At 43.3% G+C, this 27,997-nt stretch overlaps 1 protein-coding gene across 1 annotated transcript; it reads right to left on the minus strand.

Moving 5' to 3' along the window:
* Positions 1-1,435: 1,435 nt before the first annotated feature.
* Positions 1,436-27,468, minus strand: phldb3 (pleckstrin homology-like domain, family B, member 3). The gene is made up of 15 exons (XM_071383810.1): positions 26,890-27,468; positions 17,581-17,729; positions 17,214-17,324; positions 16,658-16,780; positions 16,148-16,276; positions 15,003-15,185; positions 13,791-13,901; positions 12,215-12,316; positions 11,976-12,063; positions 11,188-11,353; positions 10,746-10,833; positions 9,384-9,533; positions 8,027-8,234; positions 4,683-4,768; positions 1,436-4,507 (listed from the first exon to the last, which is right to left on the minus strand). Exons 2-15 carry the CDS (start codon positions 17,725-17,727, stop codon positions 4,373-4,375), a joined length of 1,827 nt encoding a protein of 608 aa, XP_071239911.1. The 5' UTR covers positions 17,728-17,729; positions 26,890-27,468; the 3' UTR covers positions 1,436-4,372.
* Positions 27,469-27,997: the final 529 nt, after the last annotated feature.

The following is a 27,997-nucleotide window of genomic DNA, read 5'->3' on the forward strand; positions in this document are numbered from 1 at the left end:
GCAAGGTCCCCCTGCTCAAGCCAGTGCATGTCCAGGCCCGTCTGAAGTTTGCCAATGACCATCTGGATGATCCAGAGGAGGAATGGGAGAAGGTCATGTGGTCTGATGAGACAAAAATAGAGCTTTTTGGTCTAAACTCCACTCGCCGTGTTTGGAGGAAGAAGAAGGATGAGTACAACCCCAAGAACACCATCCCAACCGTGAAGCATGGAGGTGGAAACATCATTCTTTGGGGATGCTTTTCTGCAAAGGGGACAGGACGACTGCACTGTATTGAGGGAAGGATGGATTTGGCCATGTATCGCGAGATCTTGGCCAACAACCTCCTTCCCTCAGTAAGAGCATTGAAGATGGGTCGTGGCTGGGTCTTCCAGCATGACAACGACCCGAAACACACAGCCAGGGCAACTAAGGAGTGGCTCCGTAAGAAGCATTTCAAGGTCCTGGAGTGGCCTAGACAGTCTCCAGACCTGAACCCAATAGAAAATCTTTGGAGGGAGCTGAAAGTCCGTATTGCCCAGCGACAGCCCCGAAACCTGAAGGATCTGGAGAAGGTCTGTATGGAGGAGTGGGCCAAAATCCCTGCTGCAGTGTGTGCAAACCTGGTCAAGAACTACAGGAAACATATGAACTCTGTAATTGCAAACAAAGGTTTCTGTACCAAATATTAAGTTCTGCTTTTCTGATGTATCAAATACTTATGTCATGCAATAAAATGCAAATTAAATACTTAAAAATGATACAATGTGATTTTCTGGATTTTTGTTTTAGATTCTGTCTCTCACAGTTGAAGTGTACCTATGATAAAAATGACAGACCTCTACATGCTTTGTAAGTAGGAAAACCTGCAAAATCGGCGGTGTATCAAATACTTGTTCTCCCCACTGTATATATTTATATACACATTTTAAAAGATTTCCATGAAATACAAGGTCTTAGGTAAGTACGTAATTTAATTTGACTTGGTATGCTTGTAGACTCTGAAGACTACACTTAGAATCCACAGGACAGTGACCACTCCACATATTATGGATGAAACTGATGAATATGACAGGGAGATGTTTAAGTTACTTTGTTAGCTACCAAATCCACAGACTCTGTAACTGATTTATACAGAGAATAGGATAATCGTTAAATGGGGATGGGGCGTAATATGCCATTCATATTACACCACATGCTAGGCTAGCTAATGCTATAGCAGCCCATTGGATTCCATGAGAATGTGACCTTTAGCATTGTGGTGAGTAGCTACCAGAAGTGTTGTCGAATCCAAATGGGTTGCTTTACTATTCCTAAATTAAGTGACAAGAAACGAAGCACTCTTTCTCCACCTTATTGATCATTTCTCCAACTTATTAATAAACCAGCTGCATAAACATGTGAACACAGTAACTAGGCTCAACCACCAGAAATAAAAACACAGAACTGTTGAAAATAGTAATCAAGTACCTTTAACATCAATATTGATGCTTTCAGAAAATACAGACGGAAGACTGTTGTCTTATTCAAGGTTGAGGTAATATTGGGAGAGGTAGGAACGGGGATAAGGGATGTTTAGGATAGTGGTGCAGCCCTTCTCAAGCAAGTCCCCAGCACAATCTTTAACACTGTCTCTAACACTGTATTCCCGAAACCTCTAGTCCATGTTCCTTTACATGGACAAGTGAGGAATGACTAACATGTAGACTCCAGTGTAAATCTACATGGAATGAGCACACAAGATCCACTCAGAGCCTCTATAATTGGAGGCATCAACACTGCCACCTTTTGGTTTTGGCACAGAGCATCTGAAATAAACAGTTTAGACTGAAGAATGGATAGCAAAAAACACAGAAACAATATCTTCCGAAATACAATGCTCAGTTATTTTTTTGCACATGAACGATTTAAAAGAGCTAAAGTGAAATCATGAGAAAGAATGCTTATGGTTTGTATCTAGAACTCAGTAAAACAGTAAGCCAAGTTTGAAAGAAAAACTAGATATTTAGTCACCACAAACTACGAGACAGTGGATTATGCAGTCAGACGGAACAGAGAAAATAGGCATTTAATGTCATAGATTTAGCCGGTAGTAATTTGTGCAATAGACACCGGCTGGAATGTGGTTTTAACCAATCACCATACAGGATTAGACCCACCCGTTGTATAAAATGTTTTTACAATCAGTGTACAGTATAATAAAGTTTATACATCTGGTGTTTTTAATCCTGAATGTTGATTGGTTAAAAGTGCATTCCAGCTAGGGTTTTTCCCACAAATTCCCTACCAGATAAATCTATGACGTTAAAATGCCTATTTACTCTGTTCCATCTGATTGCGCAATCCACTGTCTCGTCAGCTCATCCAGGCAAGTTATAAACTTGATCTCCACTATAAAAAGCATCTAGACATTGTCTAACATTGTTTTTGAGACTAACATTTAGTTTTCAACAGCAGAGATTTGTATAAACCTTGTTGTCTGTCTCTCCGACATTTGCAACAGTGTTTCAATATTCAAATTCTATATCCACCTGTGCCATATTTGACGTGACTGTCAGTTAGCCATAGTTGGCTAGCTAGCAAGCAAGAACATTGCCAGGTAGTATGGTAATGGAACATTTAGAACAAACGACTGGGTTGCATCCATAGACACAGAACAAAAAGACTGACACCTGGGTCGCTTCTCTGGGAACCGAACCGAAAGAATGGTTCGGTTCGGGTAGCAACCCTAGATTTGTGTCGGGACTAAATCTTGAAATAGTATGAATAAAATCATCAAAATAATGTTTTTAATATAAATATGCCACCTCTTCATGTTACAACAGCTGGGGGCAATCCATTTGAAACGGTCAATACCATAGTTAATAGATCTGTTTGAAATATGTATATACAATTGTGGGTGCCAGTTTGTATAGCTCTATAGCTGTCTGGCAGGAAAGTAAAGTTAAAATAATAAAAATAAAAAGCATAATTAAAAAGTAGTTTTCAAATAGACATTGAGACAACGCATATCAGTAAGGGAAGGTTTTCACCAAAAGTGTATGATCACCAAAAGTGTATGAATAACCTTTAATGATCACAATAATAATAATACATATTTGTAAGCATATAGTATTTCTGTGTTGATATTGTAAAAAAACAAAAAACAATCCATTTTGAGAACTGAACGATCTGTCAGTGTTTTGATTGACTCTGAACAGCCCTTTTGACAGATGAAAAATATACAAATGTTCAATACAGACATACATGTACAGGTTACTGCCAAAAGAATGGCAACACTAGAGTTAATGAGGGATACAAAGTATATTGAAAGCAAGTGCTTCAACACAGGTGTGGTTCCTGAGTTCATGAAACAATTGATATCCCATCATGCTTAGGGTCATGTATAAAAATGCTGAGCAGGCCATTATTTTGGCTATTATTTTGTCTACCATGGCTATGCCCCTATAGGATGACAATGCCCCCATCCACAGGGCACGAGTGGTCACTGAATGTTTTTGATGAGCATTAATACGATGTAAAGCCATATGCCATGGCTGTCTCAGTCACCAGATCTCAAGCCAATTGAACACTTATGAGAGATTCTGGAGCGGCGCCTGAGACAGCGTTTCCCACCATCAACAAAACACAAAATTATCAAATTTCTTATGGAAGAATGGTGTCGCATCCCCCCAATAGAATTCCAGACCATTGTAGAATCCATGCCAAGGTGCATTGAAGCTGTTCTTGCTCGTGGTGGCCCAACGACCTATTAAGACACACTATGCTGGTGTTTCCATTATTTTGGCAGTTACCTGTATATTTCAATGGAAGCTGTAGTACTTCAACACTTCAATATGGCCACAAGAGGGAGCTCAAACACAGCTGCTAGAGAGACACCAACCATTAAATCCTGATTTGAGACTAATAAAAAGACATCAAAGGTTTGTCTGTCAGTATATCATGGTTGGCACTGACTCTAAGATGTCCAATGGTTGCTCCAGCTTGCACTTCCACGTCTTTATATTCCCATGGCCTTGTCCCTCCTCCATCCTCTAAACGTCTCTTGTTCCACACAGAACCTGTAACAGTCTGCCACTCAGTCCCATGTCATCAAAGCTCCTAAGATACTATCCAGAATCAAATGTCAGGTCCTTCAGGAAGAGCTTTACTGAACATTATGTTCTGCTCATCACTCCTCACCTCCACCACTCATATGACGTAAAGTTCAGGCAGCAAAATGGCAGCCTAGCTGGGTCCTACACGCATTGGAGGGTGAAGATTGCAGTTTTCCCCACATAATGTAAACTGCTGAAACTGTAGCCAGGTTAGCCAAGTCAGCCAGCTGAATGGAGGTTCAGCCCAAGGGGTAGGTCAGACAGACACAGGAAAGGGGGCAGGTGTAAAGTCGAGGTCAGTAGCGGCTGTGCTCGTCTGTTGCTGTAACAATGACGTCCATCCAGATCCTCATGGCCTCGGCGCTGGGCGCCACCAGGAAGAAGAGGCGCTCGTACGTCTTCACACAGAACGTAAGGCTGGGCCGCGGCGACTGAGAGAGAGAGAGAGAGAGAGAGAGTGAGATGAATGGTGGGAGAGCCATAATTTTGGGGATTTGGTGTCAAGCATTGAATGCATGAATGGATCATCTCTTTAACAGTTGTGGTGATATCATGGGCACATTGTTCCCTCTCTATGGTGATAAAATACTGTATATGAGGACTCACTGAAGTGGCTGTGCGCAGGTGGTCATAGTAGACTTCCTCTATAGCCTGGAAGTAGATCACCCCCTTTAGCTTCCTCTCATCACAGTCTGAAGGTAAACAATAGTCAATTAGAGAGAGAATGAGAGAAAGAAAGAGAGAGACAGACACAAATCACATAGGCATTTAGTAGGGCTGTGGTCATTACATTTTGTCAGCTGGTTATTGTCATGCAAAAGACTGCCAGTCTCACAGTAATTGACCGGCAATTAACATAAACAAATTTAGCATCTCCAGACCTCCACGCATACAAGCCGCTGGTGCGAAGCCTTTGCAACATCTACATTTAAAAAAGTATAATAAATCAATTGAATATACACCATCACAATAAATCCATTATTGATTTTAGGCAGGTCTATTGAAACATTATGATGTGAAGAAAATATATTTCAGAAGAACAGAATATGAGTTGGCCTACTGTATGTTATCTGGCTATGCTCAATGTCATAGGCCAGGCATACTCAACTCTTATCCTACGAGGTCCGGAGCCTGCTGGTTTTCTGTTCTACCTGATAATTAATTGCACACACCTGGTGTCCCAGGTCTAAATCAGTCCCAATTAGAGGGGAACAATGAAAAAATGCAGTGGCACTGACTTGAGTTTGAGGGCCATGGGATTTAGGCTTGTTCATTTAGCTGACAAGAAATTCTTCTAAGTCTTATGCCATTATTTTATATTACATGATTTTATAGCAAGAATAATATAATTGAACTTATCTGAATAAAATAGAAAGGATATTTTTCCCATTCCCGGAGTGAGTGGGCATATGAAGTAGCTATGTTGAGCGTAAAAGTGATCATTTTGAAACAGGTCCAATATTATGCTAGATTCAGAGTTATTTTGCAACTTTAGTTGGGAAGTACAGCCGCAGGCTGCCCAGTGACACAAGCCTACCAGACGAGCTAAATAACTTCTATGCTCGCTTCGAGGAAAGTAACACTGAAGCATGCATGAGAGCATCAGGTGTTCCGGACGACTGTGTGATCACGCTCTACGTATCTGATGTGAGTAAGACCTTTAAACAGGTCAATATTCACAAGGCCGCAGGGCCAGACGGATTACCAGGACGTGTACTCCAAGCATGCGCTGACCAACTGGCAAGTGTCTTCACTGACATTTTCAACCTCTCCCTGTCTGAGTCTGTAACACCAATATGTTTCAAGCAGATCACCATAGTCCCTGTGCCCAAGAACACTAAGGTAACCTGCCTAAATGACTAACGACCCGTAACACTCACGTCTGTAGCCATGAAGTGCTTTGAAAGGCTGGGCATGGCTCACATCAACATCCTTATTCCAGAAACCCTAGACTCACCCAAATTTGCATACCACCCCAACAGATCCACAGATGATGCCATATCGATTGCACTCCACACTGCCCTTTCCCACCTGGACAAAAGGAACACCTATGTGAGAATGCTATTCATTGACTACAGCTCAGCGTTTCATCACCATTGTGCCCTCAAAGCTTATCACTAAGCTAAGGACCCTTGGACTATACACCTCCCTCTGCAACTGGATCCTGGACTTCCTGACGGGCCGCCCTAAGGTGGTAAGGGTAGGTAACAACACATCCGCCACGCTGATCCTCAACATGGGGGCCCCTCAGGGGTGCATGCTCAGCCCCCTTCTGTACTCCCTGTTCACTCATGACTGCATGACTCCAACACCATCATTAAGTTTGCCGATGACACAACAGTGGTAGGCCTGATCACCGACAACGACGATAGGGAGGAGATCAGAGACCTGGCCGTGTGGTGCCAGGACAACAACCTCTCCCTCAACGTGATCAAGATAAAGGAGATGATTGTGGACTACAAGAAAAGGAGAACCGAGCACACCCTCATTCTCATCAACGGGGCTGTCAATCAATCAATCAATTAAGTTTATTTTATATAGCCCTTCGTACATCAGCTAATATCTCGAAGTGCTGTACAGAAACCCAGCCTAAAACCCCAAACAGCAAGCAATGCAGGTGTAGAAGCACTGTAGGTTGAGAACTTCAAGTTCCTTGGTGTCCACATCACTAACATTGTCCAAGCACACCAAGACAGTCGTGAAGATGGCACGGCAATATATTTTCCCCCTCAGGAGACTGAAGAAATTTGTCATGGGTCCCCAGATCCTCAAAATGTTCTACAGCTGCACCATCGAGAGGATCCTGACCAGTTCCATCACTGCCTGGTATGTTAACTGTTCGGCATCTGGCCGTAAGGCGCTACAGAGGGTAGTGAGTACGGCCCAGTACATCACTGGGGCCAAGCTTCCTGCCATCTAGGACCTAGGCGGTGTCAGAGGAAAGCCCAAACATTTTTCAAAGACACCAGTCAATCAAGTCATAGACTGTTTTCTCTGCTACCGCACGGCAAGCGGTACCGGAGCACCAAGTCTAGGACCAAAAAGCTCCTTAACAGCTTCTACCCCCAAGCCATAAAACTGCTGAACAATTAACCAAATGGCCACCGGATTATTTACATTGACCCCCCCCCCCTCCATTTGTTTTTACACTGCTGCTACTCGCTGTTTATTGTCTATGCATAGTCACTTCACCCCTACCTACATGTACAAATTACCTCGACTAACCTGTATCCCCGCACATTGACTCGGTACCGTTACACCCTGTATATAACCTCGTATTTTGTTATTTTATTGTGTAATTTTTATTATTTTTTAACTTTTGTTAATTTGGTAAATATTTTCTTAACTCTTTCATGAACTGCACTGTTGGTTACGGGCTTGTAAGTAAGCATTTCACGGTAAGGTCTACACAATTTGTATTCGTCGCATGTGAAAAAGAAAGTTTGATTTGATTTGATATTGATGCATAAACTATAATATGCCTATGGATGTTTTTAACTAATCATCACCTTAGAAAGCTGTCCATATCCCTGTCTTAGGTTTTGAAAGAACAACTACAATGATCATGTTTTACACTGTTTCAAACTGCTGTTGAACTTCCTTCTTCAAATTGATCATCACAGTGAGGTTAGTTTTAAAAGCATGATGCTGTTTTGATGATAAGTGTTTGATGTGATTTTCGATGGCATTTGCATTGATGTCAGAGTGGTTAGAGGGACAATAGAGCCATGAGTATCAGGCTGTTAGGACCTGATGGTCATTAGCAAGTTGGGTACTACCAAAGCATGTCCAGAGTGCATAACATGAGATTACCGTGACTCAACGGTCAGGTGGAATTTTACTGCGGTCATGACTCATGACTGCCGGTGTGACGGTAATAGGGTCACCACAACAGCCCTAGCATTTAGGCTTATACACACCAACATCCAACACACACACAGTCTCATCACCTGTGTAGTAGGCTAGCCGCCTGTGGTCCATATCGAAGAGGAACCACCTCCTCCTCCAGGTCTTGACCCGCCCGCCACGCTTGGTCAAGAAGCCAGCACAGCGGCGCGGGGACATACGCAGGCCCATGCACCCCGCCACCCCATGACCCAGCGACTCCACGTGGGCCCGCAGGTCAAAGTTCGCAGAGAGGAAGAGAGGTAGGGAGCGCTGAGAAGAATAATGAGTATAATGTATATAATTTCACTATAAATATGCCAAATAAAACAGATCAACATTACAAGGTTAGTGAAAAGGAGACAGACAGAAAGAAAGACAGATTGGGGACGCAATAAGCAGGGGAAAAGGAGAGGTTGGAGAAAGGATGTATTGCGCTATAGAGCACACAGACAGACAGCCAGAGCAACCAGACAGAAAGACAGGCAGCCAGCATGTCACGTTCCTGACCTGTTTTCCCTTCTTTTTGTATGTGTTTAGTTGGTCAGGGCGTGAGTTGGGGTGGGCATTCTATGTTATGTGTTTCTATGTTGGGTTCAATGTATTAGCCTGATATGGTTCTCAATTAGGGGCAGGTGTTTTACATTTCCTCTGATTGAGAACCATATTAAGGTAGGCTGTTCTCACTGTTTGTTTGTGGGTGATTGTTCCTGTGTCAGTGTTTGTACCATACGGGGCTGTTTCGTTTCGTTTGTTAGTCTGTTCCTGTTCGTTGCGTTCTTCGTTGTCTGTAAGTTCACATGTTCAGGTCTTGTAACGTCGTTTATTGTTTTGTAGTTTATTAAGTGTTTTTCGTCTTCGTTATTATTATTTAAATAAATCATTATGTCTTCATACCTCGCTGCATATTGGTTCTTGGTTGGTGGGTGATTCTGTAACGATTGTCTATGTCGTCCTCCTCATCGGACGAGGAGAGGCGAGAAGGATCGGACCAATATGCAGCGAGGTATGAAGACATAATGATTTATTTAAATAATAATAACGAAGACGAAAAACACTTAATAAACTACAAAACAATAAACGACGTTACAAGACCTGAACATGTGAACTTAGACAACGAAGAACGCAATGAACAGGAACAGACTAACAAACAACAGCCCCGTGTGGTACAAACACTGACACAGGAACAATCACCCACAAACAAACAGTGAGAACAGCCTACCTTAATATGGTTCTCAATCAGAGGAAACGTAAAACACCTGCCCCTAATTGAGAACCATATCAGGCTAATACATTGAACCCAACATAGAAACACATAACATAGAATGCCCACCCCAACTCACGCCCTGACCATACTAAACAAATACAAAAACAAGGGAAAACAGGTCAGGAACGTGACACAGCCAGAGCAGACGGACGTACCTCAGGGGAGCTGGGGACAGGACTGGTGGTTTTGGGCTGCTCCTCTGGGTCAGGGACTAGCCTGGTCTGGGACTCTACTGGTTCTGCTGCTCCTCGGCCCTCCAGCTCTCTCTGCCTCCTCTCCTCCACCACCACCTGCCTCCTCTCCTCCTGGATCAACCCACAGGCTCTATCTCAGTTATCCTTTCTGTACATCCTTGCATCCTATCTCCTCGTGTCCTTATCAATCATATTGGAGGAGAAGGTGCCTCCCTTCAAAGACCTTCTTCAATTATTTTTTATTTTTTAGAAAGAGGCATACTTGTATTGACAACAGGGGGATTAAGATGAAGTACAATATCTAGGCTGAGGCATACTACGTATTTATTTGGACAGCGAAGCTAAAACTTAATTTGGCTCTATACTTCAGCATTTTGGATTTGAGATTATATTTTTATATGAGTACAGAATGTCACCTTTTATTTGAGGGTATTTTCATACAAATCTGTTTTACCATTTAGAAATGAAAGCACTTTATGTATCTATCTCCCCATTTGAAGGTGTCATAAGTATTTGGACAAATTCCCTTAAAAGGTTAGCATGTTTTGGGGACATGATCCTTGTGCATCTAACTTTCTCATTCATCATTATTCACGATTCATTCATGATTATCCGTAATCATGGTAGCATCCACATTAATGTAGAAGTGTTCAGAAACATATTCTATTCTTATTTACAATAAAAGTGAGTCCAAAATGATACCATTCTAATGAGCACAACATAATCCGAAACATAACCAAAACAAACTCCAAATGCATCCAACAAGTTTGTAGAGTCACAATCTTGATGTAGTCATCGTGTGCTAGGAATATTGGACCAAATACTAAACTTTTGACTACATTTAATACACTATAAGTGAATTTGCCCAAATACTTATGACATCTTCAAAATGGGGGCACTAGACAAATAAAGTGCATTCAATTCTAAACGGTAAAACAGATATGTATGAAAATACTCTAAAATAAAAGGTGAAATTCTGTACTGACGCCTCATATAAAACAAGTTTTTAGCTTCAAATAAATACATAGGAGAGTGTATGTTCATTTTCTATGAAGTGTTCTTCCATTTCACAGTGTTTTTTCTTCTGGTGGTCATGTTAATTACGTACGGTAATCAGTCAGTGGTCACACAACAGGGTTGTGTTCATTAAGCAACATACAGAAGAAAACTGACTGAAACAAGGAGGGACTACCTGAATTAACTGTCCAATAATAAACAAACTGTTTTTAAACGTTTTGTTACGGTGTGCCCTAATGAATATGACCTGGCATGTCTAAAGCTGTGTGTCTGAAGTGATATGGGATGTTAGTGGTGGTGACTCACCCTCTCTTTGAGAAGCCTTTCTCTCTCTGCCTTGGCCTCCCTCAGTCTCCTTTCAATCTCCACCAGGTTTAACAGTCCCAGACTCGGGCTGGAGGGAGAAGGAAAAATACATACATGTCAGCAGAGTTATTGTCATTATTGTCGTCAGAGACGCAGATGTACAAGCATACAGACACATGGACACACGCCCACACAGACTGAGAGCAGCATTTATATTTCACTCACACACACCTAGAAAACTCACCTGACCAGTCTATCACACTCCACCTCACATCAACTACATCTCCACTCTGACCCAATCACCCAATCAATCTTCCACAGACAACTCATCCCTTCCCTCTCCTCCTGACAGCCAATCAGATACCTCCTCTTATTCACTTACAATACAATCACATGTTCCTTTAAACGTTGTGATTTTAGATGTTTTTTCCCCTCCACTCACCTGGCAGCACGGGAGCTACTAGCACTGTTACAGGGGGTGAGGAGATCACTGCCATTGCTGGGCCCAGGTCTGTGCCCGTTGCTGTGCCCGTTGCTGTGCCGGTGGGAGGGAAGAGGGGAAGTGAAGCGCTCTGGGCTCGGACTGTCAGGTACCATTCTCACCAGCCCTGTGAAAGAGATGGAGAGACAGAGAGAGAGAGAAAGAGGAAGAGACACAAAAACAGCACACATAGCACGTATTATATTATATAAGAGACAGGGTAAGGAGAGCATGAGAAAGGGGGAGAGAATGGAGAGAGCAGAGGAGAGAATGGATGACAGCGCACACACACACAGTGGGTTAGAGAGATCGTGGAAATGGGATTTAGGCAGCAGCGGAGCAAACAAACAAACTGAATTTCTAAAGAACAGCCATAGACTAGTACCCCCACTGGCTCATCCAGTTCATACAGCTATATCCTGCTCACGACATGGTAATAACACACAGCTACATCTGCTACTGACACGCCTTAGCAGAAACTGAAAAGGGAGAGTGAGAGAAAGAGATGGAGAGAGAGAGAGAAAGAGATGGAGAGAGAAGCAGAGAGAAAGTGAGACAGACGGAGAGAGAGAGAGAGAGAGAATGAGAGAGGGAGAGACAGAGAGAGAGAGATGGGGTAGAACTAAACAAGTAGACAGACAAAGACAGAGGATCAAAGAGAAAGAGAAAGCAAATACGTAAAAATGCTCTGAAGTAAAGCAAATGAAAAACACAAAGGAATTCATAATTAAACACCCATCATAGCTCACCTTGCGCCGAGACCGGCCTATCCGCGAGCTTATTGTTGCGGTGCGAGCTCCGTCTTCGGGGTAAACTGGCAGATTCTTTGGCTTGTTCCTGAAGTTAGGGAATAACACTGTGAGTTTGTGTTTCAGTACATTACTGGGAGAAAAACAACAAGTGAATCAAATCAGTGTTTATGTACAGTATGTGTCACGTACAACTGGAAAACATGACCCGTGTCAATGGTAACGGCCCGGCAACATACCTGAGGTGATTTGTGAATGGTCAGCGGCGAGAGTGACATCATGCAAGGGACCGAGCTGGGGATGTTGGACCAATCAGCGAGTGGCTTCTTCTCTTTCAAGACCTGATAAGAGATGGGAGTGTGACCGTTATAAAACCGGTTATGGCATAAACTCAGCCGTGAAGAGGAGAGTGAAAAAATAGACAAGTGAATGTTGTTGTTATAACCTAGACATGTCAGTTAGGTTGGCCAAACCGTCAGTCATCAGACCTGGATGACCACACGACACACTAAGACGGTTGTGTCAACATTTAGCCATGACACATAATGAAATGACATAGTAGGAGTGTAACAGGTAGTAAAAGACATTCTGCAACTCACTGAGAATGGAAAACGCATGCCAGCTCTCAGGAACCACCCTAATGAGTTAAAAATTATCTCCCACACACTATATCTCGCTTTCCCTCCCTCCCTCCCACCCCTTCTCCCTGACTCACAGACACATAAGCAATTCGGAAGCGGTATGCATTCTCTGTGAACCCGTCTCAGTCTCTCTCTCTCGTGTCTGGATGAGAGGAATGAAATCAATTTCTCTCTGCCAAAAACAGTTCCATCTCTTCTCATTAGTGACTACTATCCATATGACTACCCTAGCATGTCATACAAAGTCTTATTGTATTCAGACACAGTTGTACAGAAACACATTGTCTGTCCCTCCTTTCTCCCCCTATCTACCACTCCCTCCCTCGCTCCCTCTCTCGTCCTAGTATTAACTGACACCCTTAGCCTGTATTAAATGCCATTTCTGATTAACACATTCTAAAGACACTGGAAGCATGCATATTTGATTTGTGGTGTCTCTCCGCTTACCGGTGTTGTTGCGACGCTTTTAAGTTCTCTCAGCTTATCTTCCCTCATTCCCTCTCTCTCTCCCTCAGTCACCCTCCCCTGTTCTGCTTTTCTCTTCCCTGTTTCCTCCCTCTCTTTCTTCAGTCATGCCTCTCTCTCTCTCTCTCACTCTCTATGCTCAGTTGTGCTCTTTCCCCGTCTCTAACTAGTCTCCTCCCCCTTTTCAACTCGCCCTGTCATGATTCTAATCAAAGGCATGTCATTGGTTCAACAACAAACCATATCATTGCCCAAGCAGGGAGTTGACAAATCACACACTTTGGCGCTTCAGACAACCATTATGAATATTGAATTAAAACACTGGCAACATTGGACATTCTTATCTAGCTTCCACGCACTTCATTTACATTTTACATTGTAGTCATTTAGCATACGCAGTTTGTGCATTCATCTTAAGATAGCTAGGTGGTACAACCACATATTACAGGCATAGAAAGTACATTTCTCCTTAATAAAGTAGCTGTCAGTAGACCAGTAGGGTGACATGAGAGAACTTGGGAAGGTTGAAAACTAGGAGGGCTGCAGTGTTCTGGATAAGTTGCAGGGGTTTGATGGCACAAGCAGGGACAATCATTAAATGTATCATACTTGAACCACCGGGAATATAAGACATAATTATAATTTCCCTGATAAATAATACATAAACTATGATAAAGTTCTGATCATCATTCCTTGTTCCCTTTATTACCCTTTGAGTGGTGCGGAGCAACTCTCTCCTCTCCTTCTTGAAGGCATTCATCTCTCTATCCTGCTCTCGCTCCATCTCCTTCAACTGCTTCTCAAGCTGCTGGACTCGCTCCTGAAGAAATCGATGAATAAAGAAAAGAAATCGACAAATGAAACGTCAGACACTTAATATTAAACAGCGCATCATTCTGTCTCCTGTCATTCATGTACTGTATGTCCAGTGGCATGTTAGACAGAGGATGTTGTTGTTAGCATTATTAGAGTTGTTGTTTTAAATGTGCACAGCATCTTATCTGTTGTGTCTCATGACTTATGTCAATAGTCAGTTACTCTAGGTGTGTTCAATGGCACAACTTCCAACATCCATTTGAGTTATGAGAGGAGATGAGGGATGAATGACAGAGGAGAGGAGTGGGAGATGACAGGGAATAGAGAATTCGGGATGTCAGCTCAGCACAGTTAATATGTCAGAGAGGAGGAGATAAAGAGAGAGACAGAGAGAGAGAGGGGGGTATAGAGATGAGCTGTCAACCCAAGCAAGGCCACAGTGCAGCTGAATCAACTCTCTCCCACTCTCTCTCTCTCTTCCCCTCTTTTCATCACTATCACTTGTTTCATCTCTCTCTCTCTCTCTCTCTCTCTATTCTCCCACTTTTCCACCTCATCACATGATATCCTAAGTTTATCCTCTTTCTTTCTTCTCGCTCCCTCACGATACAATCCTTCCTTTTATTCTTCAACCCCTCCCCACCACTCTCACCATACCCCTTTTACCATCTCTCTCCATTCTCTACTTTTAGTCCCTCTCCTTTCCTCCTACATTTCCTCAATTGACCAGCTCTCCCTTCATCTATACATCTTTCTCCACTTTCCCTCCATCCCTCCCAAAGTGGCCTCTGATGCAATTGCCTAACTTGTTTGTGCAGTCACGTGACAGTGGAGGGTGATACCATAGAGTGTGAAGAGAAGGGCGAGTTCACGCTCATGTCTCAGTTTAAGAAGAGGAGGCTGGGGGGAAGGGGGTTACTTGTGAGGAGCCGTTTCCAAACAGAGAGTGACTAACGTATGGGGCACAGAGTGGGGGGAGAGGAAGGGGGCATTTAGAGAGAGTCTGTGGTGGGGGATAAGCTTCTAACCAAACTAGTAGAACCAGCTTGGAGCTGTGAGATTCTCTGAAATGTTGTCGTCTTCTTATTTGTCAACCCTGGCTTACCTGCGCTGAGGTGACAGCATGCTTTTGGCATGAGATCTCCTTCTCCTTATCTTCCTCGTTCCCTCTCTCCTTCCCTTCTATCTTTCCTTCGCTCTCCTCTTCCTCTACTCCGGCCTCGCTCTCCAGGACACGGAATTCCCAGTCCTCAAACACCCGGCCGGCTGCCTCCACCATCTCTTTCTCCTGAAAGAGAGAGAGAGGGACGGAGGGAAAGAGAGAAAGAGAGTGGGATGGAGGGAGAGAGAGAGAGAGATGCAGAGAGAGAGAGAAAGTGATGAAGGAAAGATGCAGAAGGAGAGGAACAGACAGAAAATGGAAGAAAGCTGTTGATTAGTACAGAAAGAGCCTGTGGCTTAGAACACTAAACCAAAAAACAACTGGTCGGACCACTCCATTCAAGACCATTAAACCAAGTCGTCGGTCTCAAGCTTGTGTCCCAAAGGCTATCCTATTCTCTATATAGTACACTACTTTTGACCAGGCCCCATTGGGCTCTTGTTAAAAGTAGTGCACTATATAGGGAATAGGGTGCCATATGGAATAGGGTGCCACATCCACTGTCATCAGAATGACACGCCATGTCAGTGTCACTGCCAAAATGCACAATGAACCCTTTGTCTGCCTGCCTGCATGTCTGTCTCAGATACCTATATGACACTTTGACCTATCAGGTAGAAGAGGTACTACAAAGATAACTAGTACCGCCGACAAGAAAGAACATGCAATGACCAGAGAGGCTAGAATTAGAACACATGATGTGAAATGAGTTCTAACCAGAGGCAGTGTGAAACCATGCTGTCACTAGCACCTGAATTCAACTGTATATGAGGCAAGACCAAAAGCTAGCTCTCCACTGCACAAAGTTGACTTCACTTCAGGTCTCAGGGCAGGTGATGTCACTCTGCTAGGCTACCTGTGAACTACCCTAACTACATCTAGACAGACAAACAGGTAGAAGATGCAGTGCATTCTCTTTTTGGGTACTATTGATAAGGTACCAAACGGAAGGAAACGGACTGAAACAGGTAGGGACAACCTGGACTTAAGCGCTCTTTTTGTTTTTGTTTTGCAAAACGTTTTAAAACATTGCGTGCCTTAATGAATACCACCCCAGTCAGTGGACTGTTCCTGGATCAGTAAATCACCTGTTGTAGATGGACCAGTAGCTGCTCTCTCTGGCCCTCTGGCTGACTGGGGATCAGTGTCTCCTTCTCCTCCAACCTACTCCTCAGCTCCTCAACCCGGGCCCTCTCCACCTCCAGACTGGCACGCTCCTACAGAGAGAGAGAGAGAGAGACAGACAGAGAGAGAGAGAGAGAGAGAGAAAATAGGAGGATGAGGGATGAGAGAGGGAACAGTCATCCCTTTATATAAAGATCCATCTGTTTGTCAGCTCATTCCACTATTCCATAGCTTAGGCCTATAGTGTCACATGAAGTGACTCAGTGTCTATCTCACTGCTATAGCTACTCATGTACAGGCCATATCACTCTCCGGTCCCAAACCATGAGATTCAAACATACCGCCTGAAGACAGGATGCTTTGGATGGTATTGAATGGAGCTCTGTCTGCAGGAGGACAGCTAACCGTCCATCCGTCAGTCTGTCTGCGTCTGTCTTGCTCCTTATGCTCCTTGTGTGTACAGCACTACTGACCTTCTGTCTGTCCGTCTGTCTGTGTGTCTCCTCCTGCAGTGTCTGTAGATACAGAGTGTGTCTGCGCAGCTCGTTCCTCTCCTCCTGCAGCTCGCCCTCCAACAGGGCTATCTCCAGCTGCAGCTGGAGTGGCAGACGAAAGAGAGAGAGAGAGAGAGAGAGAGAGAGAGAGAGAGAGAGAGAGAGAGAGAGAGAGAGAGAGAGAGAGAGAGAGAGAGAGAGAGAGAGAGAGAGAGAGAGAGAGCGAGCGAGAGAGAGAGAGAGAGAGAGAGAGAGAGAGAGAGAGAGAGAGAGAGAGAGAGAGAGAGAGAGAGAGAGAGAGAGAGAGAGAGAGAGAGAGAGAGAGATGTTAGTCCCACAATGAAGAATGCAGAATGTGCCTTTGAAGGAGACATTAGAAAAAAGGAGTTGGTTTGTTGTGAACAGATCCAGAATCAAATTTCATCAGATACATTTACTGAACAGCCACCACTCTCCATAAAAATTGTTTGATATGAGACACAATCAGGCCCTTGAGGGTTTAACTTGTACATTCATTAATCCATCAGTGTCTCACCTCTATCTTTAGCTCCTCCCTCTGCTGGTCAATCTCTGTGATTCGCTGTTGCAGCATGGAGGGCAACGGTAGGATCCTCGGTGACCGCGCCTCTAAACGTTTGGCTGGAGACTGAGAGGTAGAGAAGAGACACACAGACGATTGAAAAGAGACTATTCAACCTGGATCTAACAGTCATTCCGATGGCTCAGTTGGTTAGAGTGCGATGACTGCGGCACCATAGTTACCGGTTCAATTCCAGCGTTGGACACATACACTGATGTGTACGTTGAGTCGCTTTGGATAGCAGCGTCTGACTCTGACCACATTACCAATGTAAACAACCAACCGCCGGACACTAGTTAACGTGAGACCCACTCCTCCTTACCCTCTCACTCTCTGTGCTGCTGCTCTCTGTGTCTGACTCCACCCCTGAAGAGGCGGGGCTTTGCCCTCCAGCCAATCGGGCGGCCCACGGCGGCCGCAAGCCCTGCTCCCATCGGCTCCTCGGGGTGTCTATATTGTGGAGGGGCATTTCTGTAGGATAGAAAGAGATGGAAGGTGGGATGATGAGTGCTATAGGATCCGGGATCCTTAACCTTGACCAGCACCCTTACCTTGCCAATTTTAAATGTGAACTTCAACGGGGTATCATCACCCTGAATATAGTGGCAATTCAATACACTGCATGGTTAAGAGCTAAATGAACCAGGTGACAGTTCACAGAAGTGATACTACACTATGAGCAGTACACCAGTGTGTCAGCAGCACTAAGCACTTTAAAGCAGAATATCCCCCTGACTTCCAGAAAAGTTGTTACTGGAGAAAACACCCTGGAAAAAGCGATAGTGAAAGAGAAGGTGGTTTGGGATTGTATTTCAGGACAAGGACTGTTAGCACAAGGCTTTTGCTGTATGGACAGTTGGTACTGTACAGCAAACAATGCCGATTCACCTCCCAGCTTTGGAAGTGCATTGTGGGGAAGCATGGCACACAAATTTGAGTCAGTGCAATGATGTGGTCTTTTAATAACCATGCACAGATATACATAGAAATAAGGGGATTCACCTTTGAAGTACTATACACTGTACATAGTACTATACACTGCTCACAACACATTATGAACGATTTGCATCACTGCTGAGGTCTTGGATGGAGAATTCTCAGCAATAACTAGGTTATTTAATGTCTTTATGTCACTTGCTCATACGAGTGTAAGCAGTAGTAAAATAGCAGCAAATATGAAGTAACGACCGAGCAAACCGAGTGCACACACTCACAGGCAGCAACCAAGTACACACATACACAATCACATGCATGCACACACACAAACACACACGTGGGAAAATAGTCTGGATTCCCATTGTCCAAACCTTTCCCACCCTATCCTTTTTCCCTCTCTACTCCTCTCATTCCGTCTCCCTGAACTCCTCTCTTCTCTCTCCCTTTCTCGCTCCTCTCCTCCTGCTCTCTCTCTCTCTCTCTCTCTCTCTCTCCCTCCCTGTACAGGCCTTATTAGGCGATGGGGCCTGGAGGAGTGGAGGCATGGAGATAAATATACAACTATGATATGAGTGAGGGCTTCCAAACACAGACTGGCACACTGACACAGAGACAGACAGAGGAGGGAGAGAGAGGGGGACAGAGAGTGGAGGAGGAGAGGAGACGAGTGGGGGGAGAGGGGAGAGGGGGGAGGAAGTGGGTTCTAAAATGTCAGAGGCCAGTGTCATATTTCCAGTGAGGAAATGGAAAACAGTCCGAGTGTGTGGTATATAACTTCACAGAGCTGTACACAGGACACACAATACTATGTTGTTTATAGAAGAATAGTGAATGGTTGCATGCAGGAATTATGTATATACTGTGTTTTTAATTGTGTATGTGTGTGTGCGTGTGTGTGTGTGTGTGTGTGTATGGATGCACGCATGTTGAAGAGGATGGCTACCATTCATCAATACCCATAATTACACATAAATATTTGACAAAGTAATACCGTATGCCAAATTCCATATGGTGAAGTTATTAGTTATTATTACTTCCATTCCAGATATGACATGTAATGGACACCACATGGAGGTCATGCTTTGGGAAGAGGGCAAAATTAGAGTGAATGCTGGTGAGGAGAAATCTTTGTTTAAACCAAGACTGACTCACATCCATATGACCCAAACGGACGTTTGCATTATCCGGTTGAGATACACTATCAACAGTAAGAGAGACTGTAGTGTTGAGAGAGAGTCATGCAGGAGTAAAGTCCATTCTGTCATGTCAACACAGATGTTATTCAAAAGCAACAAACAAAGGCTAAACAAACACACCAGGGTTGGGTCTGTAATGGCACCCTATTGCCTACTTTTGACCAGGGCCCATGGACAACAATACAGAGAAAAGATAGGGAGGGAGGGAGGGAGGGAGAGAACACAAAGAGACTAACTTAAAAGGATGGAAAAGAAAGTGAGTAGAAAGGGACATAATTAAGTGGAAAGGGAAAAGGTATGATATAGAGGAAGAGGAAGCTGAACATTTGTGTGTTAATGTGCTGAAAATAGGTCTTGATTGCAGAGGCGTGGCAGGAGCGATAAGAGAGTGGAAGAATCAAAGGCAGTCCCAAGGAGTGAGTGAGTGAGTGAGTGAGTGAGTGAGTGAGTGAGTGAGTGAGTGAGTGAGTGAGTGAGTGCGTGCGTGCGTGCGTGAGTGAGTGAGTGAGTGAGTGAGTGAGTGAGTGAGTGAGTGAGTGAGTGAGTGAGTGAGTGAGTGAGTGAGTGAGAGTATTAAAGCTGGGCGATCCAGTTGTGCTAAATGTCCAGGACTGATGCGATACCGATAAATAGATTGCTAAGTTTAACATTAATGTGCACCAGATTTTGCATTACCCTTTAAACTACTACTAGTTTGATGGTTGTAGCCGTCACGTGTCCCATTAACAATCACCCATATTAACAAAACGTATTTCATTTCAAACTTCACATTTCTCTAGTATGGGCTACTTATCGTAATGAACAATATCAGCATGGTCGGTATGGTCGGGTGGATCATTTCCAGTTTATGGCCGCAGCTCTAGTGTGTGTTACACAACTACTGTCCTATCCGGAGGTGACACAATGCATTACCCTCAAGTCTGAGGTCAGAGGACTCACTCAATCTCTCACACTGCAGTGCTAATCTTTCCCCTCGACTCAGCAACAACCAGCAACAGTTGAAGCGTCATACAACTAGTACACACACATTACACACACAAGAACATACACGCCCTCTCAACAGTGATCGATCATACGCGAACAGAAGCAAGGATTCCACAGTATTTAGGTTCCACAATCCTTACTACCAACACACAAACACACAGAAATAGAGAAAGAGAAAAAGAGTACACAATCGGAGTTCATTCATACCTGTCCCTCCTCCCTCGCACTGCAGGTAGTAATATGCATATCCATATCTAAAGAAGTGTAAGTCTGTTCACTCTTGATTCACCTGTGTTGACAGGATTACAGGACTGGGATTCAATTCAATCAACTTTATTCATCGCTGAGGGGCAATTATTTCTAGCAGCCATGTGTGTGTGTGTGTGTGTGTGTGTGTGTGTGTGTGTGTGTGTGTGTGTGTGTGTGTGTGTGTGTGTGTGTGTGTGTGTGTGTGTGTGTGTGTGTGTGTGTGTGTGTGTGTGTGTGTGTACGAGCCAATGTTTTTCCTCTATCTCCTTTGACCACTTGAGGTCAGGTTTGGATCCAGTGAAACTTCAGCTGACGGAATCATCATCAACCCCCTTACTGGGTGACAACGCTCATGTGTTGGCCTATCAGCCTTGTCTATCTGAGGAGGACAGGCTGCAGCCACAGTCATGGATATACAGTTCAACAAACTCTGTTTGATCATTTGATGGCCGGCCATTTTGGTACCATAAGATCCAAGACAATTGTCTTGCGTTGGAATGTTCATGGAACGTTTTGTGTGAACATGGAGAATCATTTGACAAACTCAGCGACAGCAGAATACAGCAGAACTGCTACAATAATATCTCGCAACCGGGCCGTGCACATACTGTTTGGGGGGCTGGTGCTCAAACTAAAAAAAGGGGACCCCCCCAATTATTTTTTGCCACAACCACAGACTCATTGAGCAATTATGACTTTGATTATAAATAAATTAAATTTAAATTAAATTTAAATAAAAATGACTGATTATTTAGTTACATTAAAGCAATAGAAGGCAACATCTTAACGGGTAATTAAATGACACATATTTCACAAATTGAACAACGACTTGCAGGCAGTGGATTCAGAACAACAATGACAAAAACTGTATATTTTTTACAAAACACATCTAAGACTGGAAGGGCAAAGGGGCATGTGCCTGTCTCTCAGAGTCACACTGACTGTGACCATAGTTCCCCAATAGAATTGTATGGAGAAATAAAATAAAAAAAGGTAGGCTAAGCACTGTGTAGCCTATTCAAAACCATATGTACTGTACATTCACAATCAATACAAGTGACAAGAGCTAGGCTATTTTGCGCGACAAACATAGGAAACAAAATACTTAACTATGGCGTGCCTGAATGCAGAGGATTTGTTTTCACTATGGGCTCAATGCAAGGGCACCAGAGAAACATGTTATACACACAACACTAGAACAACTGCCCTGCTTGGGGTTGACCTGGGGCTGCCATTCAATTAAAGGGACAGTCCACACTCTCTCTGTCCCTGGTGGCCAGACCAAGTATAAACACAAGCAAAAAAAATACATTTACACCAATAAGTATAAGTATATTCTTTCTACATGTTTGGTCAAATTTGTCTTATTCTTTGTTTTTTAAGAAGGGTACACTAGCAAACACGTCCCCCCTCAGTCCTCCAGAGCATTTCAGGGTGAAAATCAAATGTATGGACTGTGTCTTTAACCTTTGTCTGGCTGATATTGAGCAAGAGCTGCTCTCACCTGAGAAACATAAAAACACCTGTATTTTCTGCATTGGTGAGCACTTTGCTGCGCTATCCTCAAGAAAGGCATCAGGTGTCACATACATAACCCACTAGCAGTTCAGGTAGCTCAAGTGTCTCTCTTCGTTGAGTCCAGAAGAAAAAAAGGAAACTTACTGTCATCAGTGTATGCTATTCTGCATATTGAGGGAGAAGTAAGTAATCAACTTACTGATTATGACAAGTTTGTGCTCCATTCAAACCCACTAGTCTGTCTAGTGTCTAGTCTGCCAGCCTCACAATGTCAATAGCGGTCAACTGTAACAATGAAAGACATTTTCATCAGTAACAATAAAGGGCATTTCCATAGAATACAGGTACTGTATTGCTCAGGTCTCTAGTACTCTCCAGAGGATTACAGCGGAACTATCCAACCCCCACCTGACCTGTTAGCCATGAGCACATTGTGACATCTGACAGATCAGGTGCCCTGGAACACCTAGGATGCGTCCAAAATGATTTATTTTAGCTTTTATTTCTTTCATCACATTGCCAGTGGGTCAGAAGTTTACATACACTCAATTAGTATTTGGTAGCATTGCCTTCAAATTGTTTAACTTGGGTCAAACGGTTCGGATAGCCTTCCACAAGTTTCCCACAATGAGTTGGGTGAATTTTGGCCCATTCCTCCTGACAGAGTTGGTGTAACTAAGTCAGGTTTGTAGGCCTCCTTGCGCGCACACACTTTTACAGTTCTTCCAAAAAAAAATATGGGATTGAGGTCAGGGCATTGTGATGGCCACTCCAATACCTTGACTTTGTTGTCCTTAAGCCATTTTGTCACAACTTTGGAAGTATGCTTGAGGTCATTGTCCATTTGGAAGACCCATTTAACTTCCTGACTGATGTCTTGAGATGTTGCTTCAATATATCCACATAATTATCTTTCCTCATGATGCCATCTATTTTGTGAAGTCCACCAGTTCCTCCTGCAGCAAAGCACCCCCACAACATAATGCTGCCACCCCCCGTGCTTCACGGTTGGGATGGTGTTCTTCGGCTTGCAAGCCTCCCCCTTTTTCCTCCAAACAGAACAATAATTATGGCCAAACAGTTATATTTTTGTTTCATCAGACCAGAGGACATTTCTCCAAAAAGTACAATCTTTGTCCCCATGTGCAGTTGCAAACCGTAGTCTGGCTTTTTTATGGCGGTTTTGGAGCAGTGGCTTCTTCCTTGCTGAGCGGCCTTTCAGGTTATGTCGATATAGGACTCGTTTTACTGTGGATATAGATACTGTTGTACCTGTTTCCTCCAGCATCTTCACAAGGTCCTTTGCTGTTGTTCTGGGATTGATTTGCACTTTTCGCACCAAAGTACGTTCATCTCTAGGAGACAGAACGAGTCTTCTTCCTGAGCAGTATGACGGCTGCGTGGTCCCATGGTGTTTATACTTGCGTACTATTGTTTGTACAGATGAACGTGGTACCTTCAGGCGTTTGGAAATTGCTCCCAAGGATGAACCAGACTTGTGAAGGTCTACAATTTCTTTTCTGAGGTCTTGGCTGATTTCTTTAGATTTTCCCATGATGTCAAGCAAAGAGGCACTGAGTTTGAAGGTAGGCCTTGAAATACATCCACAGGTACACCTCCAATTGACTCAAATGATGACATTTGACATCATTTTCTGGAATTTTCCAAGCTGTTTAAAGGCACAGTCAACTTAGTGTATGTAAACTTCTGACGCACTGGAATTGTGATACAGTGAATTATAAGTGAAATAATCTGTCTGTAAACAATTGTTGGAAAAATTACTTAGATGTCCTAACCAACTTGGACACCTAACCAAAGTAGATGTCCTAACCAACTTGTCAAAACTATAGTTTGTTAACAAGAAATTTGTGGAGTGGTTGAAAAACAAGTTTTAATGAATCCAACTTAAGTGTATGTAAACTTCCGACTTCAACTGTATGTAGACAGCTATGAAAAGTACAGACGAAAACTCTCTAGGTAGATAGTGTGGTCTAGTTTATCATGAGATACTCTACCTCAGACGAGCAAAACCTCAAGACTTCCTTTGATATCGTGCACCAGCTGTTGTTAACAAATATACATAGACCACCACCCCTTGTCTTACCAGAGACTGCTGTTCTATCCTGCCGATAGGGTGTATAACCCGCCAGCTGTATCTTATTCATGTCATCGTTCAGCCACGACTCTGTGAAACATAAGATATTACAGTTTTTAATGTCCCGTTGGTAGGATATACGTGCTTTTAGTTTGTCCCATTTATTTTCCAGCGATTGTGCGTTGGCTAATAGTACGGATGGCAAAGGCAGATTAGCCACTCGTCACCTGATCCTCACAAGGCACCCTGATCTCCTTCTGCAAAATCTCTCTTTTCTCCTGCGAATGATGGGGATGAGGGTCTGTTTGGGTGTCTGGAGTAAATCCCTCTCGTCCAACTCATTAAAGAAAAATTATTTGTCCAATTCAAGGTGGGTAATCGCTGTTCTGATGTCCAGAAGCTCTTTTCGGTCATAAGAGACAGTAGCAGCAACATTATGTACAAAATAAGTTATAAACAATGCAGAAAAAATAAAATAATATAGCACGGTTGGTTAAGAGCCAATAAAATGGCAGCCATTCTCTCCGGCACCATGATACATTTGTGTATATCAGAAATGACACCCTATTCCCTGGTCAAAAGTATAAGGGATATGGTGCCATTGTGGACCCTACCTACTGGGCACAGACATCAATTCAACATCTGTTCCACGTTGGTTCGATGTAAATTAATTGAAATTATGTGGAAACAACGTTGATTTAACCAGTGTATGCCCAGTAGGAAGTGTCCATACCAGTCTCAGCTGTATGACCTCAGAGCCCACTTAGCAATGCTTCGGTGGTATATGGAGGGCTACAGTAGTCTATGGAGGGCTATCAGGAAGCTGTCATCACCCCACTGTGTCCTGACACATCAGGTTCCCAGGAATACCTGGTGACCAGTCTGAGCTGTATGACAGAGCCCACTGAGATATACCACCATAGCCTATGGAGGGCTATGGGCTGAGAGAGGAAACTGTCATTATCACACAAGGGCCTGAGCAGGAAGAGCCGGTGAGAGGAACCAGGGTCATATTCATTAAGGAACCCAAACACGTTTTAAAAACAAACACGAGCGTTTCTTATTGGATAAGTTCAGGAAGTCCCTCCCCATTTGACGTTTTTTTTTGCCGTTTGGTACCTAATGAATACAACCAAGGCTGGACAGCTCTGTGTGGCGTCTGTCTGTCAGATGAGAGGTGAGATATCATGACTAACTGTCTTCTAGGTGTGAGGGCAGATAGGCCTATTGTTAGACTCCTAGAATGATACTGTAGCTGGGCCAACTGGCTTCTGTTGGGGAATAAATGTTTTTTTGTTTATAGGGGACCAAAGGGTTGAAGATTCAAATACAAGCTAGGATCATTGATTGTTAAGGAAGATGATTTGTTGTATTTCCTGTAAGTTACCCTATAGGCCTAATTGTTTCTCCAATAAAGTAGATTATCACACTATGATACCACTGCATGAATAGAATAATTCATTCAAACGTGACTTGTGCATATTACAACACTGCAGAACTGACTGGAATGGTCCGAAGACACCACTAATTACACAGACTTTGAATATATACTACTTCAACAACATTAGCAGAGATTCCAGTGGGCTGAGCAAATCTCTCCGTTCTGAGGTCAGCGAAATAACGACCCATTAATGACAGGCTAGGTCCCAGCTATAGAGCTGTTCGTACAAGTGCAGCCAAAAAAAAAGGGTGTGCGAGAAAAAGAAACAAGGAGAGATTGAAGACAGAAGATAGATATGTGCTCTGGACTCCCCTGACGGCAACCCTCCCAGGCAATCTTTTCTCTCCACCTATGTCAGCGTCATCCTATACTCCCCTCCTCTACTTTGTTTACACTATGCGCAGATGGAAATGATAAACAATGATAAACAACAGATATCAGAAGAGTCTGGTAAACAAATGTAAGTTCACATAAACTGAGGAAAACAATGCCCTGGGAAAGGAGGTTTGAGACATTAAGAAAAACATGTTTGAATTAGAACCAGATATGGTCCTCTCATCGTTTCACAGTGAAAATGACACATTGAAAAGCTATAGGCCTGAGGACATTTTTAGCCCATCTAACTACTTATGCTCAAGCACAAAAGTCCCAAATATTGGGTACTCAAATATAATGTTGTCATAGAATCTTGAGTATCTGGATGTTGATCATCATACAACCAAGCATTCTGACATTTTAAAAACGAATAACCCCCCCCCCCCCAAAGTTGTTATTTAAGTTATGGTATGTACACAATTTGCATAAATAGTTTTTTAAAAAGTAGTCTTTTTGGCTTAGTGTGAACTAATAGACTAATGATAGCTGTATTATTTGATATAGTCCATTTATATAAATGGCATAGGTCTATATTTTATTTATATAAATAGTTTAGAAAGTAGGCTACAGTAGCCTACTAGCTTTCTGTAAACATAATAGAGATTCTGTGTTCCATTTATTTACATGCTATGTCAAGTTCAAATTGACATCATCCCTTCTCATGACACTAATGAAGTCCATTTATAAACAGACGACCACTTTCAGTAGATAATTAACACTGTAGGTAGCTACTGTGGAATAATACGAATCCTAGTGTTATCAAATCGCGATCATTCACCAGCTACAATGTATCAAACTACAGCTACCCAGAACAGAAACAAAGAACTCATGCCTTACCTGAGAATACGCCGCTTTCTCTTCAAACGCGTTCTTGTTGTGGGTAATGTGTATTATTGTTCTTGAATTTGAATAAAATAGACGCTCATAAAAACAGAGTGACTAAATAACGAAGTGATGGGTTTAGACGGGAAGCGCGCTTTCGCTTTCAATCATTTGAACTATATCCAGAGAACTTTCAGAGTTTCTGTTTGCTGTCATATCCCATCTGAAGACCTTTGGTGTCTATGCTCTCCTCTCTCTTCTCTCTGGTTTGATTCAATCCTTTCAAATCAATCCCAGTATAAATGACAGATCGCAGTGAGCTGTCGTCGTCAACAGGTGAAATGGAATGCATGTGAGGCGGGCACACCGACCAACACAAAGTTAGTGTGAAAACGCGACTGAGCGCGTCACTAACTGACTATACAGTTTCTGTGGTCTATTTGTGAGGGGGCTCCGCACCGAAATGAGAACTCTATTCTGGGATTTCCCGCGACGACATGACTTTGTAATGCCCTCGTTATAGGCTCGCTATAGGCTAACGCAAAAGCAGTTTGGCTTGGCACCCTGCCAACACACCTCGCGGGTGGTCTTGTGTCGCTGTCAATGCCAAGGGCCATTGGAAAGCGTCAATAGCTGCCACGTATATCTCTCCACTCTCTTTACTATATCCAATGTCCTTTATCGGCCCCTGCCCCCTTAACAGTTCTGTCTCACTGAGCTGATAGGTTATTCCCTCAGTCTTCCCCTAAACAAGGGCATGTGGACAGGGTGAGAGAGAATGCCTGCAGTCAGGGTGGGTAGTAGTGCGTGAGTGAGTGGGCAAAGATAGAGTGAAAGGGATAAAAGAGAGAGCAGATGGAAGAGGCAGGGTACAGACTGGGTGAAAGAACAGCTGCGGACTTGAAAAAAAGCACAACAAAGTCAAAGAATAGGTATTTTTTTCCACAGGCGAAACACTGCCAATTGTTTTTGTCTGTGTATGTTTTTGCTTATATAAAAAAAGTTGAAAACAAAACAATAAAACATAGCTTAGGTGTGATGGCAACACTGGTCACACCCTGTGCATTTTAAAACAATGAATGCAGGCGTGTCTGTCAGTAGGTATACAAGAGAAGAGTTGCCT

This window comes from Salvelinus alpinus, chromosome 35 (genome assembly GCF_045679555.1).
Source record: "Salvelinus alpinus chromosome 35, SLU_Salpinus.1, whole genome shotgun sequence".
Taxonomy (NCBI): domain Eukaryota; kingdom Metazoa; phylum Chordata; class Actinopteri; order Salmoniformes; family Salmonidae; genus Salvelinus; species Salvelinus alpinus.